The sequence below is a fragment of the Strigops habroptila genome, chromosome 15, assembly GCF_004027225.2.
Source record: "Strigops habroptila isolate Jane chromosome 15, bStrHab1.2.pri, whole genome shotgun sequence".
Lineage (NCBI taxonomy): Eukaryota > Metazoa > Chordata > Aves > Psittaciformes > Psittacidae > Strigops > Strigops habroptila.
In genome coordinates this window covers 6,009,009-6,025,206 of record NC_044291.2, presented here as the reverse complement: position 1 = coordinate 6,025,206, position 16,198 = coordinate 6,009,009, and the positions used below count along the sequence as shown (strand labels likewise).

The 16,198-nt window shown below is 52.9% G+C and overlaps 2 protein-coding genes across 7 annotated transcripts; both read right to left on the bottom strand.

Moving 5' to 3' along the window:
- Positions 1-155: 155 nt before the first annotated feature.
- On the bottom strand, positions 156-4,897 carry SPOUT1 (SPOUT domain containing methyltransferase 1). Of its 3 annotated transcripts, XM_030506706.1 has the most exons (12): positions 4,840-4,896; positions 4,710-4,752; positions 4,436-4,555; positions 3,995-4,154; positions 3,665-3,754; positions 3,307-3,356; positions 2,958-3,088; positions 2,460-2,532; positions 2,019-2,117; positions 1,369-1,471; positions 706-853; positions 156-540 (listed from the first exon to the last, which is right to left on the bottom strand). In XM_030506706.1, the coding sequence occupies exons 1-12, from the start codon at positions 4,882-4,884 to the stop codon at positions 433-435; spliced, it is 1,170 nt and encodes a 389-aa protein (XP_030362566.1). In that variant the 5' UTR covers positions 4,885-4,896; the 3' UTR covers positions 156-432. The 3 variants fall into 3 exon arrangements, 2 of the variants coding, with proteins under 2 accessions (XP_030362566.1, XP_030362567.1); XR_003994431.1 differs by having other exon boundaries at positions 2,460-2,572; positions 3,995-4,555; positions 4,840-4,897; XM_030506707.1 differs by lacking the exons at positions 156-540; positions 706-853 and adding an exon at positions 863-1,177.
- Positions 4,898-5,616: 719 nt separating this feature from the next.
- KYAT1 (kynurenine aminotransferase 1) lies at positions 5,617-15,458 on the bottom strand. 4 transcript variants are annotated; one of them, XM_030507341.1, is made up of 14 exons: positions 15,342-15,458; positions 14,307-14,428; positions 11,889-11,947; positions 10,789-10,939; positions 10,329-10,478; positions 9,878-9,964; positions 9,629-9,757; positions 9,181-9,301; positions 8,438-8,514; positions 8,095-8,184; positions 7,589-7,775; positions 7,296-7,372; positions 7,030-7,116; positions 5,617-6,641 (listed from the first exon to the last, which is right to left on the bottom strand). In XM_030507341.1, the coding sequence occupies exons 2-14, from the start codon at positions 14,388-14,390 to the stop codon at positions 6,573-6,575; spliced, it is 1,368 nt and encodes a 455-aa protein (XP_030363201.1). In that variant the 5' UTR covers positions 14,391-14,428; positions 15,342-15,458; the 3' UTR covers positions 5,617-6,572. The 4 variants fall into 4 exon arrangements, with proteins under 4 accessions (XP_030363201.1, XP_030363203.1, XP_030363202.1 ...); XM_030507343.1 differs by lacking the exons at positions 14,307-14,428; positions 15,342-15,458 and adding an exon at positions 13,131-13,260; XM_030507342.1 differs by lacking the exons at positions 14,307-14,428; positions 15,342-15,458 and adding an exon at positions 12,093-12,844.
- Between the last annotated feature and the right edge of the window lie 740 nt (positions 15,459-16,198).

Below are 16,198 nucleotides of genomic sequence, written 5' to 3'. Positions count from 1 at the left end.
GGAAGTCAAGCTGAGACAGGAACAGCTTCTTGGCATAAGGGTTAAGTTTTGCCTTCCTTTAAGCCTTGAGGCCACGGGGCTCCAGAGGCACCGAGCATGCAGGATCTCTGGACACTGAGTGCCCATCCTCTGCACCAAGACACTCACACACGGACTTCAAGGCAGCTGAGGTTCCTACTGCTTTATTCCCCACCCCAGATGTCTGAAGGGTTGAGATCCTGCTGCCAGGCTCGTCCCAGCTGCTGAGGGGCAGCCACCAGCCCTTGGCAGGACCATACAGGCAGAAGGGCGCAGACTTGCTGCTCCCAACAGCAGCCAGAGGCTTGGTCGAGCAGCGCCTCCAGCTTTAGCCACCATGTCTTGGCCCCACCAGGCTCTTGGAGTGATGTGCCCAGCACCCCGTGTCTGACCAGCCACTTCCCCAGGCGCTCCTCAGCTGCCAGCAGGGTCTGTGGTTTTCCTGCCCTCAGCTGTCACTGGTGTCTTCACAGCCTCATCGATGTGGGGCCTCAGCGCAGACAGGGAGATGAGCAGAGCTTCCTGGAACAGACCCGGGTGTGAGCCGGGAGCGCTGCTCTCTGAGGAGCACCAGGCAAGCCACTCACTGCTGAGGTGTCACTGTGGGGAACGACGCCTGGGCCATGTGTGTCACTGCTCTGTGCACGCAGGCACGGCGCCCCACCACACCACTGGCACCTGCCCTACCTCTGTCCGGATGGTTCTGCTGCCCTGGCTGGGACACGTGTTCAGGTAGAAGTCAAACAGGACACTCGGGTCAGTGACCTCCAGGTTTGGGTCCACGTCAACTCCAGCTTCCAAACCCTCGAGACCTCCAAACACAACAAGGGCATGTCTAGGGGAGAGCAGAGGGACAGGGTGAGAGGGGAGAGTGGCTCTTACCTCTGCACCAAGGCAGATGCTTTGAGTCCATTAAGAATTGGCTTCACATAAATAGTTCTCTTAACTCAATCTCCAAGAAGCAGACTCATTTTTTCTGCTCATGTGGGTCCATGTTTGAGCCTGTGCTGCTGAAGCAGGGAGCTGTGTCCCTTGATGCTGATTCCCAATGCAACTGCCTCCCTAACAAAGCCCCACAGCACTGCACCAATGTCACAGTCCCTTCTACCAACTCTAGAGAAACAGGGAAGGAATTGGCCTTGGGTACTTCCCCCAGCTTCTGCAATGCAAAGGAACATGTCTTGGTGTAAAAGGGGAGCAGCAGAGCACAGGAGGCAGCCTGCAGGTGAGTCTTGCATTGTATCTAGGAGCATTCCTACCTGGGAGAACACCAAGGCCACAGTGCAGCTCTGCTGCCTGCCCCAGGCCTTGCTGCGGGCTTGAGTGGGGCCAAGAGAGCAGGACACAAACCTGAAGGAAGGGAGAGTGGCCTCGTCCACAGAGCTGCCCCGCTCTGAGGTCCCAATAGAGAGATCGTAGCCTTCCTTGAACGGGCACTCCGAAAACACAGCACCTAGGAAACAAACACAATATGGGGCTACTTATGTGGTTCCCTTTCCTGTGCTGTGTGCTTTCTGGACAGGCTGGAACACTCTGTGGGTGAGTGGTAACTGCAGAAGGAATTGCTTTTCAGTGCCAGCACTGCATCAGGAGGCAAAAGAATGATTCCTCTTCCTGACATAGTTCCCTTGCTGCAGGAATGTCTGGCACCCTTCTCAACTGCAGCACCTTTCCTCAAAGCTCAAACAGGTGCCAGGAACCATTCCTTCACTAACAGCTTATGATTTTCCTTGGAGCTCTATCCAACCAGAAGACAGGAAAAGGATTTGGAGCTCAAATGTCACTGCTGGCTTTGATGTGAATGAGTGGGAGGTAGTTACTGTGGAAATGGAGATGCACTGGCTGGAGATGGAGAGCACTACTGCTGCAACGTGGGCATCTGGAGCAATGGTGAGTGGAGGCACAGGACAGCCTGGTGGGTGACTGGGGGGATTCATGCCCCTGGCTTTAGCCTTTGCATTTGAGAGGACTGAGAACAGAGAATCCCTGCAGGTACTCACTCAGGCAGGAGGCAAGGCGGACGCTGTAACCCCAGTACAAGCCCGACACTGTCCGGGGGTGCTGCGAGGACACCACGGTGCCTTTCCGCACTTTAGCTTCTGAAAGGGAAGCAAAGAGATCAACACCCCAATGAGAGCTGGATTCGAGCAGCCACATACAGTAGTTTCTCCTGGAGCAGGGCACTGACTTGGTGTATAACAACGAACCACCCTTTTGAGTGCATTCTGCAAGTATATTTGGGCTGTTTATTATTGGTCTGATAGTTCTTTCCAGCTCACTAGGGGAGGGATGGTAAGGGGGTTATTAAAATTGTGTGTGGAGCAAAGGAATGTGCAGAGATGGTGGGTATCTTCACACATCAGTAATATGAAGCTGTCACGTGGCAGGGTCCAACTCCTGCATGACTGAGGCTCACAGATGCTGTTGGAGCAGTGGATTACCTGGCTTCTGGGGTTCCTCCAGGCGCACGGTGACTCGCAGACCAGGGTTCAGCTGTCTGTCGATCTGCACCTCCTGCAGCGACAGTCACCATCAGCAAGAGACATTTCTAGAACTGGGGAAGGTGTGAAAGGAAGGGAAGCCTCTGAGGAAGGTCTCTTCTGGCCTGGGCTGGAACGAGGAGCTCTGTGGTCAGGGCCGGTGTGGTTCGTGCAGTGCAGAGCAGGCTCAGGGTGCCTTAGTCAGCAGTCTGAGACCTATTTTGCTGCTCAAACATTCAAATCCAGCAGTGAAGCAACAACATGCTGCAATGGGCAGGCCTGCCACAGCTTGGGAAGCTACAAACATTGACAAGCCAGAAGGGACAAGATAGCAACAACCATTTAACCCTGTGCCAGCCCGCTATGGCCTTCAGAAACCCAGCAGCACCCACCCTGCCTGCTTCAAATCTGCCGAGAGAGAGGGGAAATGGTTCTGGGCTCTGTGGGTTACAGACATACCTTCCTCATCCCACAGTTAACAAAAGAGCCTCTGCCTGGCTTGGTTGGCCGATCCAACACAACACCTTCCCGGTACTCTGAGTCCTCATCCACCCGCATGTGGTGGGGGCTGTCCAGGGGGTTGAGCAGCCCTAGAACAGCACAGAGGAAAGCAAGTGCTAAGGAGAGGATGCAAAGAGCTGTGTAAGTACAGCTGCTCTGCTGCCCTTTCCCTCTCTGGTCCAGCACACCACAGCTTGCACTCTGGAAGTGGGGAAAAGCTACACAATTCTGTGCATTCCGTGCAAAGCGAGCAAGAGCTCAGGAAATGGAAGCCAACAGCTTGGGACAGACACAACTGAATCATTACCTGCAAACTGCAGATCCTCGTGTTTTGGAAAAAAGGATTTCCTCAGGTACCTGTTTGTCAGAGGAGGTTGAAATGTAAAACCCATTTTTATTGAATCCAAGCCTCAATTCTAGTCCTGTTCTGGCTTAAAGGAGCTGACTACAGAGAAAAGCTCTCTAGTCAGAGCTCCCTCATGTCCCAAATGTAACCTCTAATGTATCATATAGGTTGTAGCCTGCATTCACTGCCCTTTTAGTCAAACTCCTGAACCAGACATGAAGCAATGAGCTCCTGTGTTCCTGCAGAATTACACAATATAAACAGAATTTGCCTCTTGCACGAGATACGGCAGTCAGTTGTGGTGCATGGTCTGACTTACTGAGGGCACTCCAAGTACTGCAGGATCCGAGCCAGCTGCACACAAGCCTTGCCTCTCTTCCCAATTCCTTCAAAATCCCCTTCCACACTCCTGTAAGAGAAAGAAAGCAGCTTGTGAACTCAATGCGAGACTGGTCAGGTCTCCAGAAGATGAAGCCTTGCTCCTTAATCCGAAAATAGCAGCGCACCCCTTATGAAAGGGCTGCTTGAGATGTAGAGACTGTTACCACATCATATTTGGAACTCTCTCTGTAAGCCACGTATCTCTCTCAGTTTTGTTTTTGATCTTTGTGTATTGACACAAAACCCTTCCTGCAGAACAAGATCTTACTTCACATCTTCTCCGTGCTCGTCGAACACTACGATCTCATCCACGCAGAAGATGGCGCAGGCCCGAGCAATCTGCCCAGCAAGGTACGTCCGCAGCTCCAGGGACTGAGCATTGTTCAGGATGGAGCCCGGCAGGGCCACGCTCAGTGTGTAGTGCCGCCCTGGGAGCAGAGATCAGAGAGTGATCAGAGGAGAGCCACAGCGTGACAGCCCCATGTGGTGTTTTATTTGCTGCGGTGGTGAGAAATAGCAACCCCTGTTTCTTAACCACAGGTTTTCTCTTAATAAAGGTCTCTCACTGCATTGTGTTCATGCCTGGTTTGCTTGTGGATTGATCTATATCAGATCTGTGCAGTTGTCACCTTTCCTATATGTAAAGTTGACTGACTTAACCACCACCTTCTCCCAGCTCTTCCAGCCCATAGGGTCACAGCAGCATCACCTCTGTCTTCCCGCTGCTCCTCTCGCTTCTCGGCTTGTTTCTGCTCCAGCTCCCGCATCCGCTGCTTTTCCAGCTTCTTCAGCAGCTTCATTTCCTTCCATTTTTTCTTCTCGGCTTTCCCTGGAACGGAGAAACATCATCTCGCTTCAAGCAAAGAGCCGTGACCGCCGGGGGAGACACGAGAGCCACGGAGCGCTCGGGGCCGGCTCCTCCTGGTCCGAGGGATTCCCCCGCCGTCCGTCCGCCCGCAGCCCCCACGCGGTGCCGGGCTTACTCTCCTGCTTCCAGCGCCGCCAGTTCACCTTCCTGTCCACAGCCTGCGGGACACCGACCGTCACCGCCGGGCTCCCCTCAGGGGCCGCCCGCGGTAACCGGGGCAACGCCGCGGCTCCCCCCGCGCCTACCTGCGGGCCTTTGGGCCGCTTGGCCTCGCCGCTGCTGTCCGCCATCTTCTCACCTCCCTCCCCGGCCACGCCCCCCGCCGCGGTGGTGATTGGCTGGAGGGCGCCAGTGCCCGCCCACTGCGGGGAGGGAGCCAATGGGCGGGCGGGGGCAGTGTTTAAGCCGCGGGCGCGGGCAGCGAGCCGGGCAGTGGCTGTCCCGTGGGGCGGGAGCAGGGGTGGCCGGGGGGGGACGCCATGGGCAGGCTCTGCGGGGAGGCGGGGGGTGGTTGTAACATCTGGGCACCCACATCTGGCTGTCTTTGCACAAGCACTACGTGCAAAGGATGGGGAGATGGACCCTGCCCCTCGAGGGGTGTGCCATGGCTTAGAGCAAGAGCCCACGCGTGTGGGGGTGTTGCAATTAATCTTTGTGTATCTAATCTAATCTAATCTCACAGTTTATCTGGTTTAGTGATTGTAGCGCTCTCAGTGTTTGGCATGTATATGGGTGCATAAAGGGCCTTCAGCAGCACCCTACCCACCCAGGCACTGCGGATGGGATGGGGTGCATCACCCCATCTCCTGCTGGTGAAGGCAGGTGGGTGTTTGCTCTGGCTCCCAGGGGATCGGGGCCACCAGCTGCACCCCAACACAAACCCCATGGAGCTGCTACCTGTTGGCTGCACCAGGTGAGCAGCCACCACCACAGGGTGCAATGTGGATGTTGCACGCGTGACGGCAGCTCTCCAGGAAGGCTGCGTCAGCCCCGTGATGATTGCAGAGACATTGACTCTTCAATAATTGCAGCAATTCCACTTTAATAATTTAACCGCTACAAATACTTATTGCACAGTCTGTTGCGTGATTGATGATGCTGCTTTACATCGTTATCCAGGTGGAAATCGAGAATGATGCAAGAATGACCTTGCAAAATGCTGCTCACGTTACCCCACCACCCATGAGGTGGTGGGTGGGAGGCTGCAGGGGTCACCAGCAACAGGAGCAGCCTGAGGCCACTGTACCTGTCCTCCCTGGCCACTGTGTGCGGTTGTCAAAGGCCTGAAGGTTTTGCTTTGCAGCCTGGATGATGCTGCCGAGCCCTGACAAAGAGCCAGGAGTAGTTTGGGGGTGCTCAGGGAAGGTTTGGCAATAGCCAGGCTATTTATGAAAGCCTGTTTCCCTGGAAGTAACCAGTGACCCTTCTGTGGTCACCTTCCCCAGAGATGCACAGAAAAGAATAATGGGGAAATTGTCAATTCTGGGAAAGAGCATTTCACTGGGTTTCTAATTTTCAGGATCATAGGAATCAACCTACTGATGAGTGCTGATACTGCACGGTCCCGTGGGAACGTGGTGCTGGTGGAAATGCTGCCCTGTGCCCTGGGGTACATGCTAAGGCCCCAGCATGGCCTTAAAGGTAGGTCCTGAGATGCCTTTTCATAATACGGTGGTGGGAAAGCCCCCAGGAGCCATCCTTACCTTGCATCCTGCAGGATGCATCCCAGAACTGGCTAGCAAAGTCTTCAAACATAAGAAAAATGTCGGATACTCGCTTCTTGAAGGAGCAGTGCAATCATTTCACAGTGACAGAAAGTGTCCCCCAGGGCCTGGGCCTGGCAAACCTCTTGCCATTTGTCTGGCAGAGAACGGGGACAATAAGAACGTACCAAAGTGGAGCCAAGCAAAGTAAGAGGAAGGAAGAGCAGTCGGGGCAGGTGAGGACCAAGGAGAGCCTGGTTCTCTCTCCAGCACACTCAGGGACTGGTTTTCTCCTGTTTCCATTTTTGCAATATGTCATTTGCTGCCTTCAGTGTAGCTTCCTCCTAAACAAATACCACAAGTTCAGTCAGTGGCTTCCAGCCAAATCCCCTTTCCCGTCACTGCAGTCATCATTCTTATAAAAACCCCTTTCTCATTTTGGAACATTGCAAATGCTCCATGTTCAGTAGGAGACAGGCACAGCCACCTCTGGCGCAGGCATAGCCTCTGGGCACTTAAACAGGCACCCAGAAGACTGTCTTGACCAAGAAAGGTAGGATGCTGCCCCAGCTCAGCCTGCATGTCTGCAGCAGGGGGTCAGCCCCACTGTGATGCTGTGCCCAGGCTCTAATACTCAAGGCACTTTGTATTTCTTCTTGGCATTTACATCATTAAACCACCTCTGATTAGTACTCCTACCCTCTCCTTCATTTGTGCTGCCACACATCTCACCTTTGCAAAGCAGAACCGGATGAAATGGCTGTAGTTATTCTTGTGGGCCCCACAGTAGAAAGCAGAGAGTGGAATAGCAGCAAGCCCCTGGGAAAGGGAAACATGGAGCTGAGGTTACTCCTTTTGGGCTCGTGTGCAGCCTGCCATGCCCCAGTTTATCCACTGCAGACATCCCCTGCCATGAGCTGCCAGAGCTGGCAGTGGTGGTGTGCTGTGCTTCCAGCAAGGAGGGTGCAAACACAGCGGAAGGGGCCGGATGCATTTACCTTGTTCTTGACCATCCACTTGGCAAATCTGGAGTCGTAGGGCTCATCAGAGTTGGGGACATCAGGGACATCAGATTCTGTAGGAGAAGCACAGCAGCACAAAGGTTGGGGCTACTGCCAGGTGCCTCAGCCAAGCCCCAAACCCACAGCTTCTGCGAGCTTGGATGGGGAATGTGCTGTTGTCCATCTGTGCTTTGGTGGTGGTTTATGCAGGTTCTTGTCCCTGCTAAAGGTACCGCTCCGAGCTGGACCCCGTTCTCAGTCCTGCCTGACTAAAACTGCAGGTGACTCACTGAAGTTGGAGATGTCTGCCAACAAGAAGTAGGTGCCCTCAGGGATGATGGGTTTCATCCCCGCAGCATCCAGGCTCTGGACCAGCCAGTCTCTCTTCTTCTGCAGCTCCTTGGGCAGTTGGGCAAAGTAGCTGTCTGGTTTCCCATAGAGCATGAACTCCCTCTGGAAAACCTGAGCCACAGCCTCCTGTAAGGAGAGAGGAGTGGGAAGATGATCAAGACTTGCTTGGGAACCAGAGTCTATGCTCCAATGAAATTCACAGGTGATTAGGGAGCTCTCTGCCTCCAGCACCTCCAAATGGCCAGATGTGTCAGTGCAAAATAAGGAATATACCCCAGGTGGGCTGTGCTCTCCCCTTCCTCCCAGACATGGGGCAACTGCAAGGAGAGAGGAAGGAACCTTTCCAGGGCACCATGCACCACCTCTCTGTGCCTTTCAGCTGTGGCAGAAGGACCCTCTCTCACCCTGGCTTCAGAGGTCTGGGAATTGCAGGGAGCCACCTTACCTGGGCAATTGTGGCACAGTGGTACACTGAGTTTTGGTGCATGGTACGGATGTGCTGCAGCAGCCTGTTGGGTCCCACAGCCCAGCCTACCTGCAGCCAGGAGAGGAGGAAGAAGGTAGTAAGTCTCTGAGTACCTGCTCAGGCTCCTCTTTATTTGCTTGCCCTGGCTTCATTGTATTTTCCAGCCAGGGCGATCATCAAGCAGCTTTAGTACTTTCAAGACCCTGAGGCTCAAAGCTGTGGCAGCAGTGCTCCTAGTGCCATGCTATGGCAATGGGACCCATGCCCTGCAGCAAAGGGACAGGGATGGGGACACAATGAGGTACTGCATGGGAGAGCTCACCTTCCATCCAGTGGCACTGAAGGTCTTCCCAGCACTCCCAATGATCACTGTGCGGTCCCACATCCCTGGCAAGCTGGCTGGCAACGAAACAAGAGAGAAAGCCCGACGGCAGGGCTGAGCATGCTTGCTTCTGAGCTGCATTAATGACAGGGTGAGAGCTCTTTAACCACCGTAACCATGGTGGCCTCTGGCCACAGCACATCTTTCACCTGGATGAGCCTCAAAACACAGCCCAAGCAGACAGCCAGGCTTCTCAAGAGCAGCTCTTTGTAATTAAGTGTGTTGACACACATGTACCCAGCCCCAGGGCTTCCCAGAGATGCCAAGCACCATCACCCTGCAACAAGGTGATTGCATGTTACTGCAACAGGAAGAACAGGCCTCTGAAATCATGTTGAAATGGATGTCCCAAAACTAGAGATGCTCAGAAAAATGTGGGTTCACAAAGTATGGGGAAAACTTCAGTTTCACTGGAGCCAAAGGGCTCTTTGCTCTAGATCTCATGCTGTGAAGGTAGCTCTCTTTCTTCTGACTAGCTCTGGAAGTCAGGGCTCCAGTTTAAGGCCTGGTTTGGAGGTTGAGACTGAAGTGCAGCAAAATACCTCTAATGGGGATACACGCCCATCATGTGCCTGCAGGCAGCCCATGTCATTTCCAGGGGACCCCAGCTAAATCACCAGCTCCTTCCCCAAAGATGCTGTACCCAGAGAAGACGCCAGGCTCAGCCAAGCCATGCTCCGTACCGATGCGGATGTGCTCCTTCCCATCATAGACCAGCCACTCGTACACCTCATCACTGATGCACAGGACATCGTGCTTCACACACAGGTCTGCAATGAGCTCCAGCTCTCCTTGGCTGAACACCTGCAGCAGGCAGGGAATGGAGCAGGGATGCAGCAGAAGCATTTCTGAGCCCCTGCCTGTCCCTGGCTTCTCCCAAGCCTGCATCATCTCCCAATCCAGGATGGGCAGGAGCTGGCTGCAATGGTCTAACAGGGCAAAGCCACTGCTGGCACAAAAGACCAGGCTTAAACACACTAAAATAGTGAGTGCAGCGTGTGGGGCTCCCACAACACCCATTTCCCTTGTGTCAAGGAAGGTCGAGTCACTGCTACACTGCAAATGTAGCTGGGTGAGCTGTAGCACCCCAGCAGCTTTCAGGGCCAGCCACAGCAAGGCCAGAGGTGTTACCTTGCCCAGAGGGTTGTTGGGTGAGTTCAGGACAATGGCTTTTGTCCGTTCATTGAATTTAGAAGCCAGTTCAGCTGAGTCCAGCTTCCAGTCTGCACTAGACATCATTTTTCCATCTTCTGGAGCTTTCTAGAGAAAACAGAGGGGAATATTGGCTTTGCTTTGCTACCTCTGCACTTTGCTTACCACTCACCTCTTGCTCGCTTTACTATGACTCTTCCCTCCTCAGCTTTGCTCCATCCCACTCACCGGTCTCAGTGGGATAAACACTGGTGTCCCACCAGCCATTGTCACCATTGGCTCATAGCAGTCAAAGAAGGGCTCAATGATTATCACCTGGAAGAAAGGGATGTGTCAGTGCCCAGACCTTCCCTGACGGGTACAGAGCAATGGGAGATACAGGAAATATTAATCTGAGAATTACTGTAATGAAGAATCTGCATTGCCTGTGGGTGGTGTCAGGGAAGGACACCCCTACTCAGGGCAAAAGGGTTATTTTGCCTTATGCAGAAATGAGACAGTGCCCTGCAGCGGGTAATTCTTTCCTTTAGAAGCTCAGGTACAGGAGAATGGGGATAAACCCATTTCTGCTTTGGACAAGGACAATGAAAACGAGTCTGAAGCTGCTGGCAGACCCACGGCCAGGAAGGGCTCTCCTGAGGGATGGTTGCTGGTGCAACAAGCCGAAATCGTGGGTTACCTCATCGCCTTCATCAACAAAAGCCTGGAAGCAGCAGAAAAGGGCCTGGTATGCCCCCACAGTCACCATCACATCGGTCATAGGATCCAGGTCCTGTCCAAGCAGCTTCCCATAAAACTGGGCTAGGATCTTCACCAGAGGTGGGTGTCCCTGTGGGGAGAGAAGATCGGTGAGACTTGGGTTGCAGAAGCCTCCTAAAACACGGAAGAGCCCTTGGAAGGGGCCTGGGCAGCCAAGCACCCTGTGACTGAGTGTGCAGGGCATCTTCCATCCCGGCTGCTTCAAACACCCTGCTAAATCAGGGTGTTACAGCCCTGGGTGCAGGGGGCCTGGGCTGGGGCTGGATGCATGTTTTGCCTCATGTGGTTTGCTACGTTTACTGCTGCCTGATGAGCCCTGAAGCAGGCAAGGCTAAGAGGGAGTGAGGGGGTATTGCTGAGGAGGGGGTCTGTCCACGCACGAAGGCCCGGGTGTACTGGTGCAGCATGTAGTTCTCCCTGCTGAGGGCTGTCTCTAACGCCTCCTTCAGAAAGTCCGGTGGGGGGAAGTCAGGGAAGCCCTGGCCCAGGTTCACCCTGGAGTAGGTGGCAGCCAGTTTTACAAACTCCACCCTGGAGAGAAAAAGGGAGAGAAAGACAAGTATTTATAGAGGGTCCAGGCAGCGTGCTGGCACTGGCTCTACTTGCCAGAATCCCTTTGGAAGTGAGCAAGGTTGGTGTCTCTCCTGCAGAGCCATCCTGCTGCTCACAGGTGGACAGGATCAAGCACAGGTCATTTCAGACCTATTTCAGTTAAACTGAGGGTGAAGTACTATTGCAATGGGGAGTGGTTTTAATCTATTCTTGAAGGAAACAGCCATTGTGCTGTCTGGGTGTGTGGTTGCAGCTGAAGCCACACACCACTTCTGATGAGACCAGACCATCCAGGGCAGGATTCAGAGGTTTTCAAGCTCATGCCAGTTGTGCAAAATATAGCAGCTAGACACCACGAAGGCCTCTGCAGAGGGAAAGGCAGCCCGAACTCGGCACTTGTCTCAAACAGAAGCCAGCTCATTGGCAGTGTGTAGTTTGAAACCAGGCACAGCAGGACTTTGAGGAAAGGTCATTTAAATCTGTCTTCAAGCACGTGGCCTTCCCAATGCCGTATTGTGCCTGGCAGGCTGGGAACCACATTTCAGCATCCCTTCACTTGCCTGTCTGCTTGCAGTGCCCTAGGATGGGCTTGAAGCAGATGCCAGGCTGCAGCCAGTGTGCTGCAACCACTTGGCTCAGATTTGGTGCTGCTGGGATCATTTGGCTGGACGGGTTGGATGGAGTGCAATGCACTACAAGGTGCTCCCAACTGCCCTCCTGCAGGATGCTGCAGCACACCTGATGTGGCATAAAGTGTGAGCAGTAGCTACAGAACTGAGCCTGGGATGAACTTGCTTCCTGAACAAATGCAAAGCAGCCAAGGGAGACTGCTGCTCTGTGCTGTGTGGCTGCAGTGGATCCTGTCTGCTGTTAAGCTGCCTAAAACCACATCTACCATCAGGGTAACCCAAATAGTCTCTTAACTCACCAGATATTCTTATCCACTCCCTCCAGCCTCCGAGATTGCACTGGTCTTGACATTTTTGCCTGCAAAGAGAGACAAAGAAAGAGAGTTTGAAGCTTTTACTAAGGGCAATGGGGCCATATGAAGGGGACGTGGCCTCCTCAGGTAGGTTTTTCCCAACAGAAGGTGTGCCCTTTAGTTTTGCTTCATGGGTTGCTGCTGACTGACCTTAGAGCAGTAATGCTGCTGCAGTGGGTTCTGGAAATGGCTTCACACACTGTTTATGAAAGATCAAACACACAAGAGCTGGCAGAGGAGGAGGTTTCATTGACAAGTTTCAACAAGAATTGAGAAAACAGATGAACAAAAGAAGTGTGTGCACACTCACTGAGGAGCTGGAAATGCCTGAAACCTCATTTTCACTTGGGTCAGATGAGCTCAGCCATACTGTAACTGCCAGGCCAATGACCCCAGACCTCAGGCTTTCCATAGCTTCTCTTGTCTTACTGTCTACAGGCCACAAATATCCCCTTTTCCTACAAGAGCATACTTTTTTTATTCCATACTGCTCTACAGAGTAGCAGAAATATTTACTCCTTGTTCTGTTGGAGTGCTTGGTGATGGGATTTGCTCCAGACCCTAAACAATGTGCTGGTTTTTGCACCTAAAGTTCATAGCAAAACCAGGCAGCAAGTGGGTACAGGCAAGAGACGAGCACAGCACAGTGTCAGTCTGAGGTACAGAGACACCAAGGTACCATTTGCCTGACTGGTACCTAATTTCCACATGCATCATGGCTGGGAGGTGAGAAGAAGGACAGTAGGAAACATTGAGAGCAAAATCCTCCTTCCAGTTGGATAAGCTGGAAGTGGGAGAAAGTCAGTGGTGCTTGATGAGGAATTTATTATGAGGATGATGAAAAGAGGCAGAGGCAGAATTTAATAACTCAACAGTGCAGGGAAAAAGTAACCAGACAGCAAAGGGACTGGAAATGAGAATCAAATGATGCTCAATGCACCAAGAAAAGCCAGCAGGGGGATGCAAGGAGGATGGCTCTGAAGCAATGAGCCAAGAAAACAATCATCACCACTGGCAAGTAAAATACATTTGAATAAGAATAAGGAGGGCATGTGAAAGCAGCTGGATGTGAGGTGTAGAGCTGAGATGTGAGGGGAAGGGGTCTACGTTCTGCTGTGTCAGGGTGGTGGTGGGGATACCAGGTCAGCCCCTCCCCAGGCTCGGCTGTAGCAGTAATTCTTCACTTACCTGCTCACCTTTGCTGTTCCCAGAGGGCTGCACCAGAATTTGAGACGTGTCCCAACAATGTCTTGTGTTGAGGTCTTTAGATTTTTACACAGTGTCAGCCCTCACAAAGGATCTTTGCAAATACCTTGCTGAGGAGCCCCGTGTTTCAGAGGGCACTGGGTGGACTCTGCGCTACCCCGTGGTGACAGGCAAGCAGCCAATGGCGAGCAGAAGTCGCTGCCTCCCCAGGTCTAGGAAAGCCCCACTTCTCTTCCCAGTTCCCTGCTTTGCTCTTTTTGCACAACTCATGGATATTATGGTCAGCAAGACCCAGTGCCTGAGCTGATTCTGGTGGGAGTAGAAGGATTCATGGCTCGGAAAGTAAAACTTTCAATTTAAACAAAAAGGTGAAATATTAACTGCTCCAGCACTGCTGTCTTGTGGTGGGACTGCTGCTGGTCACAGTTCAGAGGACAGCATTAGCAAGTGTGATGGTGTCAGTGCAAAGAGGGTGCCTAAGCCTAAAAATTCCCAGTTTTGAAGAAAGGCCTTGTCTGCTCCAGCCCTTTCAGGAAGGAAAATGATAAATACTTTCTTCTTTTGATGTCTGCCCCATCCCATCACCAGCCTGCGTGATGCTGCTAAAAGTGGCTGCCCATCAGGCTGGAGAGCAACAGTCTTGGCGTCACACAGCCCCCAAATCTGTTTCAGCCTGTTCTGCTCCCCAAACCAAACAGTGTGTTTCTCCAGCTCCAATTTGCCTGACAGCCAGACATGATAGGGGAGGGAAAATGTAGAAGACTTAGGGGCCACAACTTTCCACCACTGATTCCTCCTGCATGTGGTTTCCTGGCTCTGCATGTTTGTATCTCCAAGAGGGATACTGTTATTTCTCAAGTACTTTGCAACCCAAGGTGCTTTAGTAGAAGAGACTGTGAGACAAGGCAACCCCACAAACAGTGAGCTTTCTTATGTATGAAGGATATTCTCCTGCTTATAGATGTTGCCTTTAAACAGTCTACCTGGCAATAAGCAGGTACAGAGATTGCACAAGTGTGGCTTTTCCTGACGTGCCCTGTCTGCCATCACTGCCAAGACTAGCTCCTGGGCAGTGAGCTCCCCTGGGCTCCACACCACTGCAGCCCGAGCCAGGGACCAGGCTGCCAGCCAGCAAAAGTCCTGTTGGGCATTCAATACCTCACTGAAGTACGAGCTATATCCAGCGCTGCTCTTCCTCTCCAGCAAGAAGTGACGCAGGGACGGTCCCGCTCTCCTGAGCATGCCACGGCTCCTGCTGTCTCACTCCTGCGGGCACGGACCTGCACGGACCCCAGACACCAAGGAGAAGGGTGAGACAAGCACTCCACAGCTGCAGGGGTAAAGCAAACACTCTGTGTACCTCGGGATGAAGCAGGTCCAGCACATTTTATGGACAAACAGGAAGCCACAGTGTAATATTGCTCACGACTGTGAAATATCCACCTTGTCTCTGTGTCCCTTGTCAGGGATGGGCACTGAGATGTGGGGGAACACTGCTTTGGGATGCAAAGTACTAGAATAAGGAGGCTAACCCTGCAGGTGACAAAACGAAAGTGTGGCAGTAAAAAGGGCTTCCGCAGACTACATAAAGCTACAGAGCTGGTGTAAGAGCTGTGCTCAAGGCTCCTGCAAAAAGCTAGAGGCAGCACCAGGGTCAGGGTGCTGCTGCCAGTGGGAGCAGCCAACCAGGGTGAGCACAGAGGACTCTGCCTCACCTACCCAAGCCTGGAAAACGTTTTGGAGGGGGTCAGCTACACAAAAAGCCTGGGAAAGGCTCAGAGAGCCACTCATCTGGTTGGGCATTTCAGGCTGTGCTGTACATACGCTCCCTTCAAGGGATCTGGGGAACCTCCACCCTGGCGGGTGCACAGGACGGAGCACACTAAGGATTTAGGAGGGGACAGCTGAAAGGTCACCGCAGGGACTGGGCACTCCCCCCCTCCTGCCCTCCAGCCCGCAGGCACAAGCCGTTTCCTCTGCCCTGGTGCTCCCCAAGCACCTCCACGGTGCTGACCAGCCTTGCTGCTCGCAGGTGCACCCAAAAGGCTTTGGGGACAAGGGTCCCCCTGAACCCATCACTCCACGGGGAGGTACGCCACAGCAGGAGTACGGATGAATGCAACAGCCAGCAAATGCACACGCGTAGGTGCAAGGCAGCTCCCAGAGGGATGGTGGGGGGTAAAACCAACTTACATCAATCAAGCTGGGCCACGCTGCCTGACGCTGTGGAAGTCTGGCACAACCGCCCAGGCTCCCTTTCCACACATGCTGCCCTCTCCCTGCCTCTGAAATGCTTCATCTGCAGCTGGGACTTCCTGGGAGGAGTCGGAGAGGCTGCAGGAAGGTAGGAGTCGAGCTACAACACTCCGATAGGAAAACTCGTACCGGGGAAAAGTAGATCTTGGGTCGCTCTCTGAATCACCAGGGTGAGGGAGAAGAGGGCTTTTGGGAGCAGATCCCTTCCTCCTAGAGGCTTGGAGCCGGAGCTGCCAGAGGATTTTGGCTGCTTGAGAAAATATTCCAGGATATTGTTCAGACGGAAGCTCATACCGGTGTAATTATAGTGGGATAACTTTTGCGGTATAGCTGTAATTGCTTTGGCATGGCAATGACAGAGAATTTCCCTTTGAGTGAAGCCTTCAGTCATTTTGAAGAATGAATTTTTAAGTCAGTTAAACACTGTCAAAAATTCCACCCTGCAGGCTTAATATTGTTAGAGAAGAGAATGGCTCACTGGTACAGAAGGTGAAGGCATCCAGCATAACATTCATCCGAGGATAATGACTTACTGTCATGGTACAACATAAAGCAGGATCCTGCAGCATTGTCCGCCCCCTGGGCTGTGGGTGAGCAGGGATACAGACTGCACCCCCAGAATGGGATTTCAGTGCACGGTTGAGGAGCTGAATTCTCCATCAGTCACGAGAGGTGACAATTGCTGCAGTGAGGTGTAGAGAGCAAATTGTCCTCTTTCAGCTTCCTTCTTCCTTTTGTGACAAGGCTTTATATGCAGTGATGAATCAGGTCATGTAGGTCTCCTGAGTGAATAA

Excerpts from the sequence above, each read along its gene's own strand:
- SPOUT1 (XM_030506706.1), bottom strand. The coding sequence starts at position 4,884 with ATGGCGGACAGCAGCGGCGAGGCCAAGCGGCCCAAAGGCCCGCAG. Across the intron at positions 3,755-3,994 it reads GAGCACGGAGAAGATGTGAA|GAGTGTGGAAGGGGATTTTG; the intron begins GTAAGATCTTGT and ends TTTCTCTTACAG. Across the intron at positions 854-1,368 it reads GCCACTCTCCCTTCCTTCAG|ACATGCCCTTGTTGTGTTTG; the intron begins GTTTGTGTCCTG and ends GCTCTCCCCTAG.
- KYAT1 (XM_030507341.1), bottom strand. The coding sequence starts at position 14,390 with ATGCTCAGGAGAGCGGGACCGTCCCTGCGTCACTTCTTGCTGGAGAGG. Across the intron at positions 9,965-10,328 it reads TTGTTGATGAAGGCGATGAG|GTGATAATCATTGAGCCCTT; the intron begins GTAACCCACGAT and ends CCTTTCTTCCAG. Across the intron at positions 8,185-8,437 it reads TCAGTGCCACTGGATGGAAG|GTAGGCTGGGCTGTGGGACC; the intron begins GTGAGCTCTCCC and ends TCCTGGCTGCAG.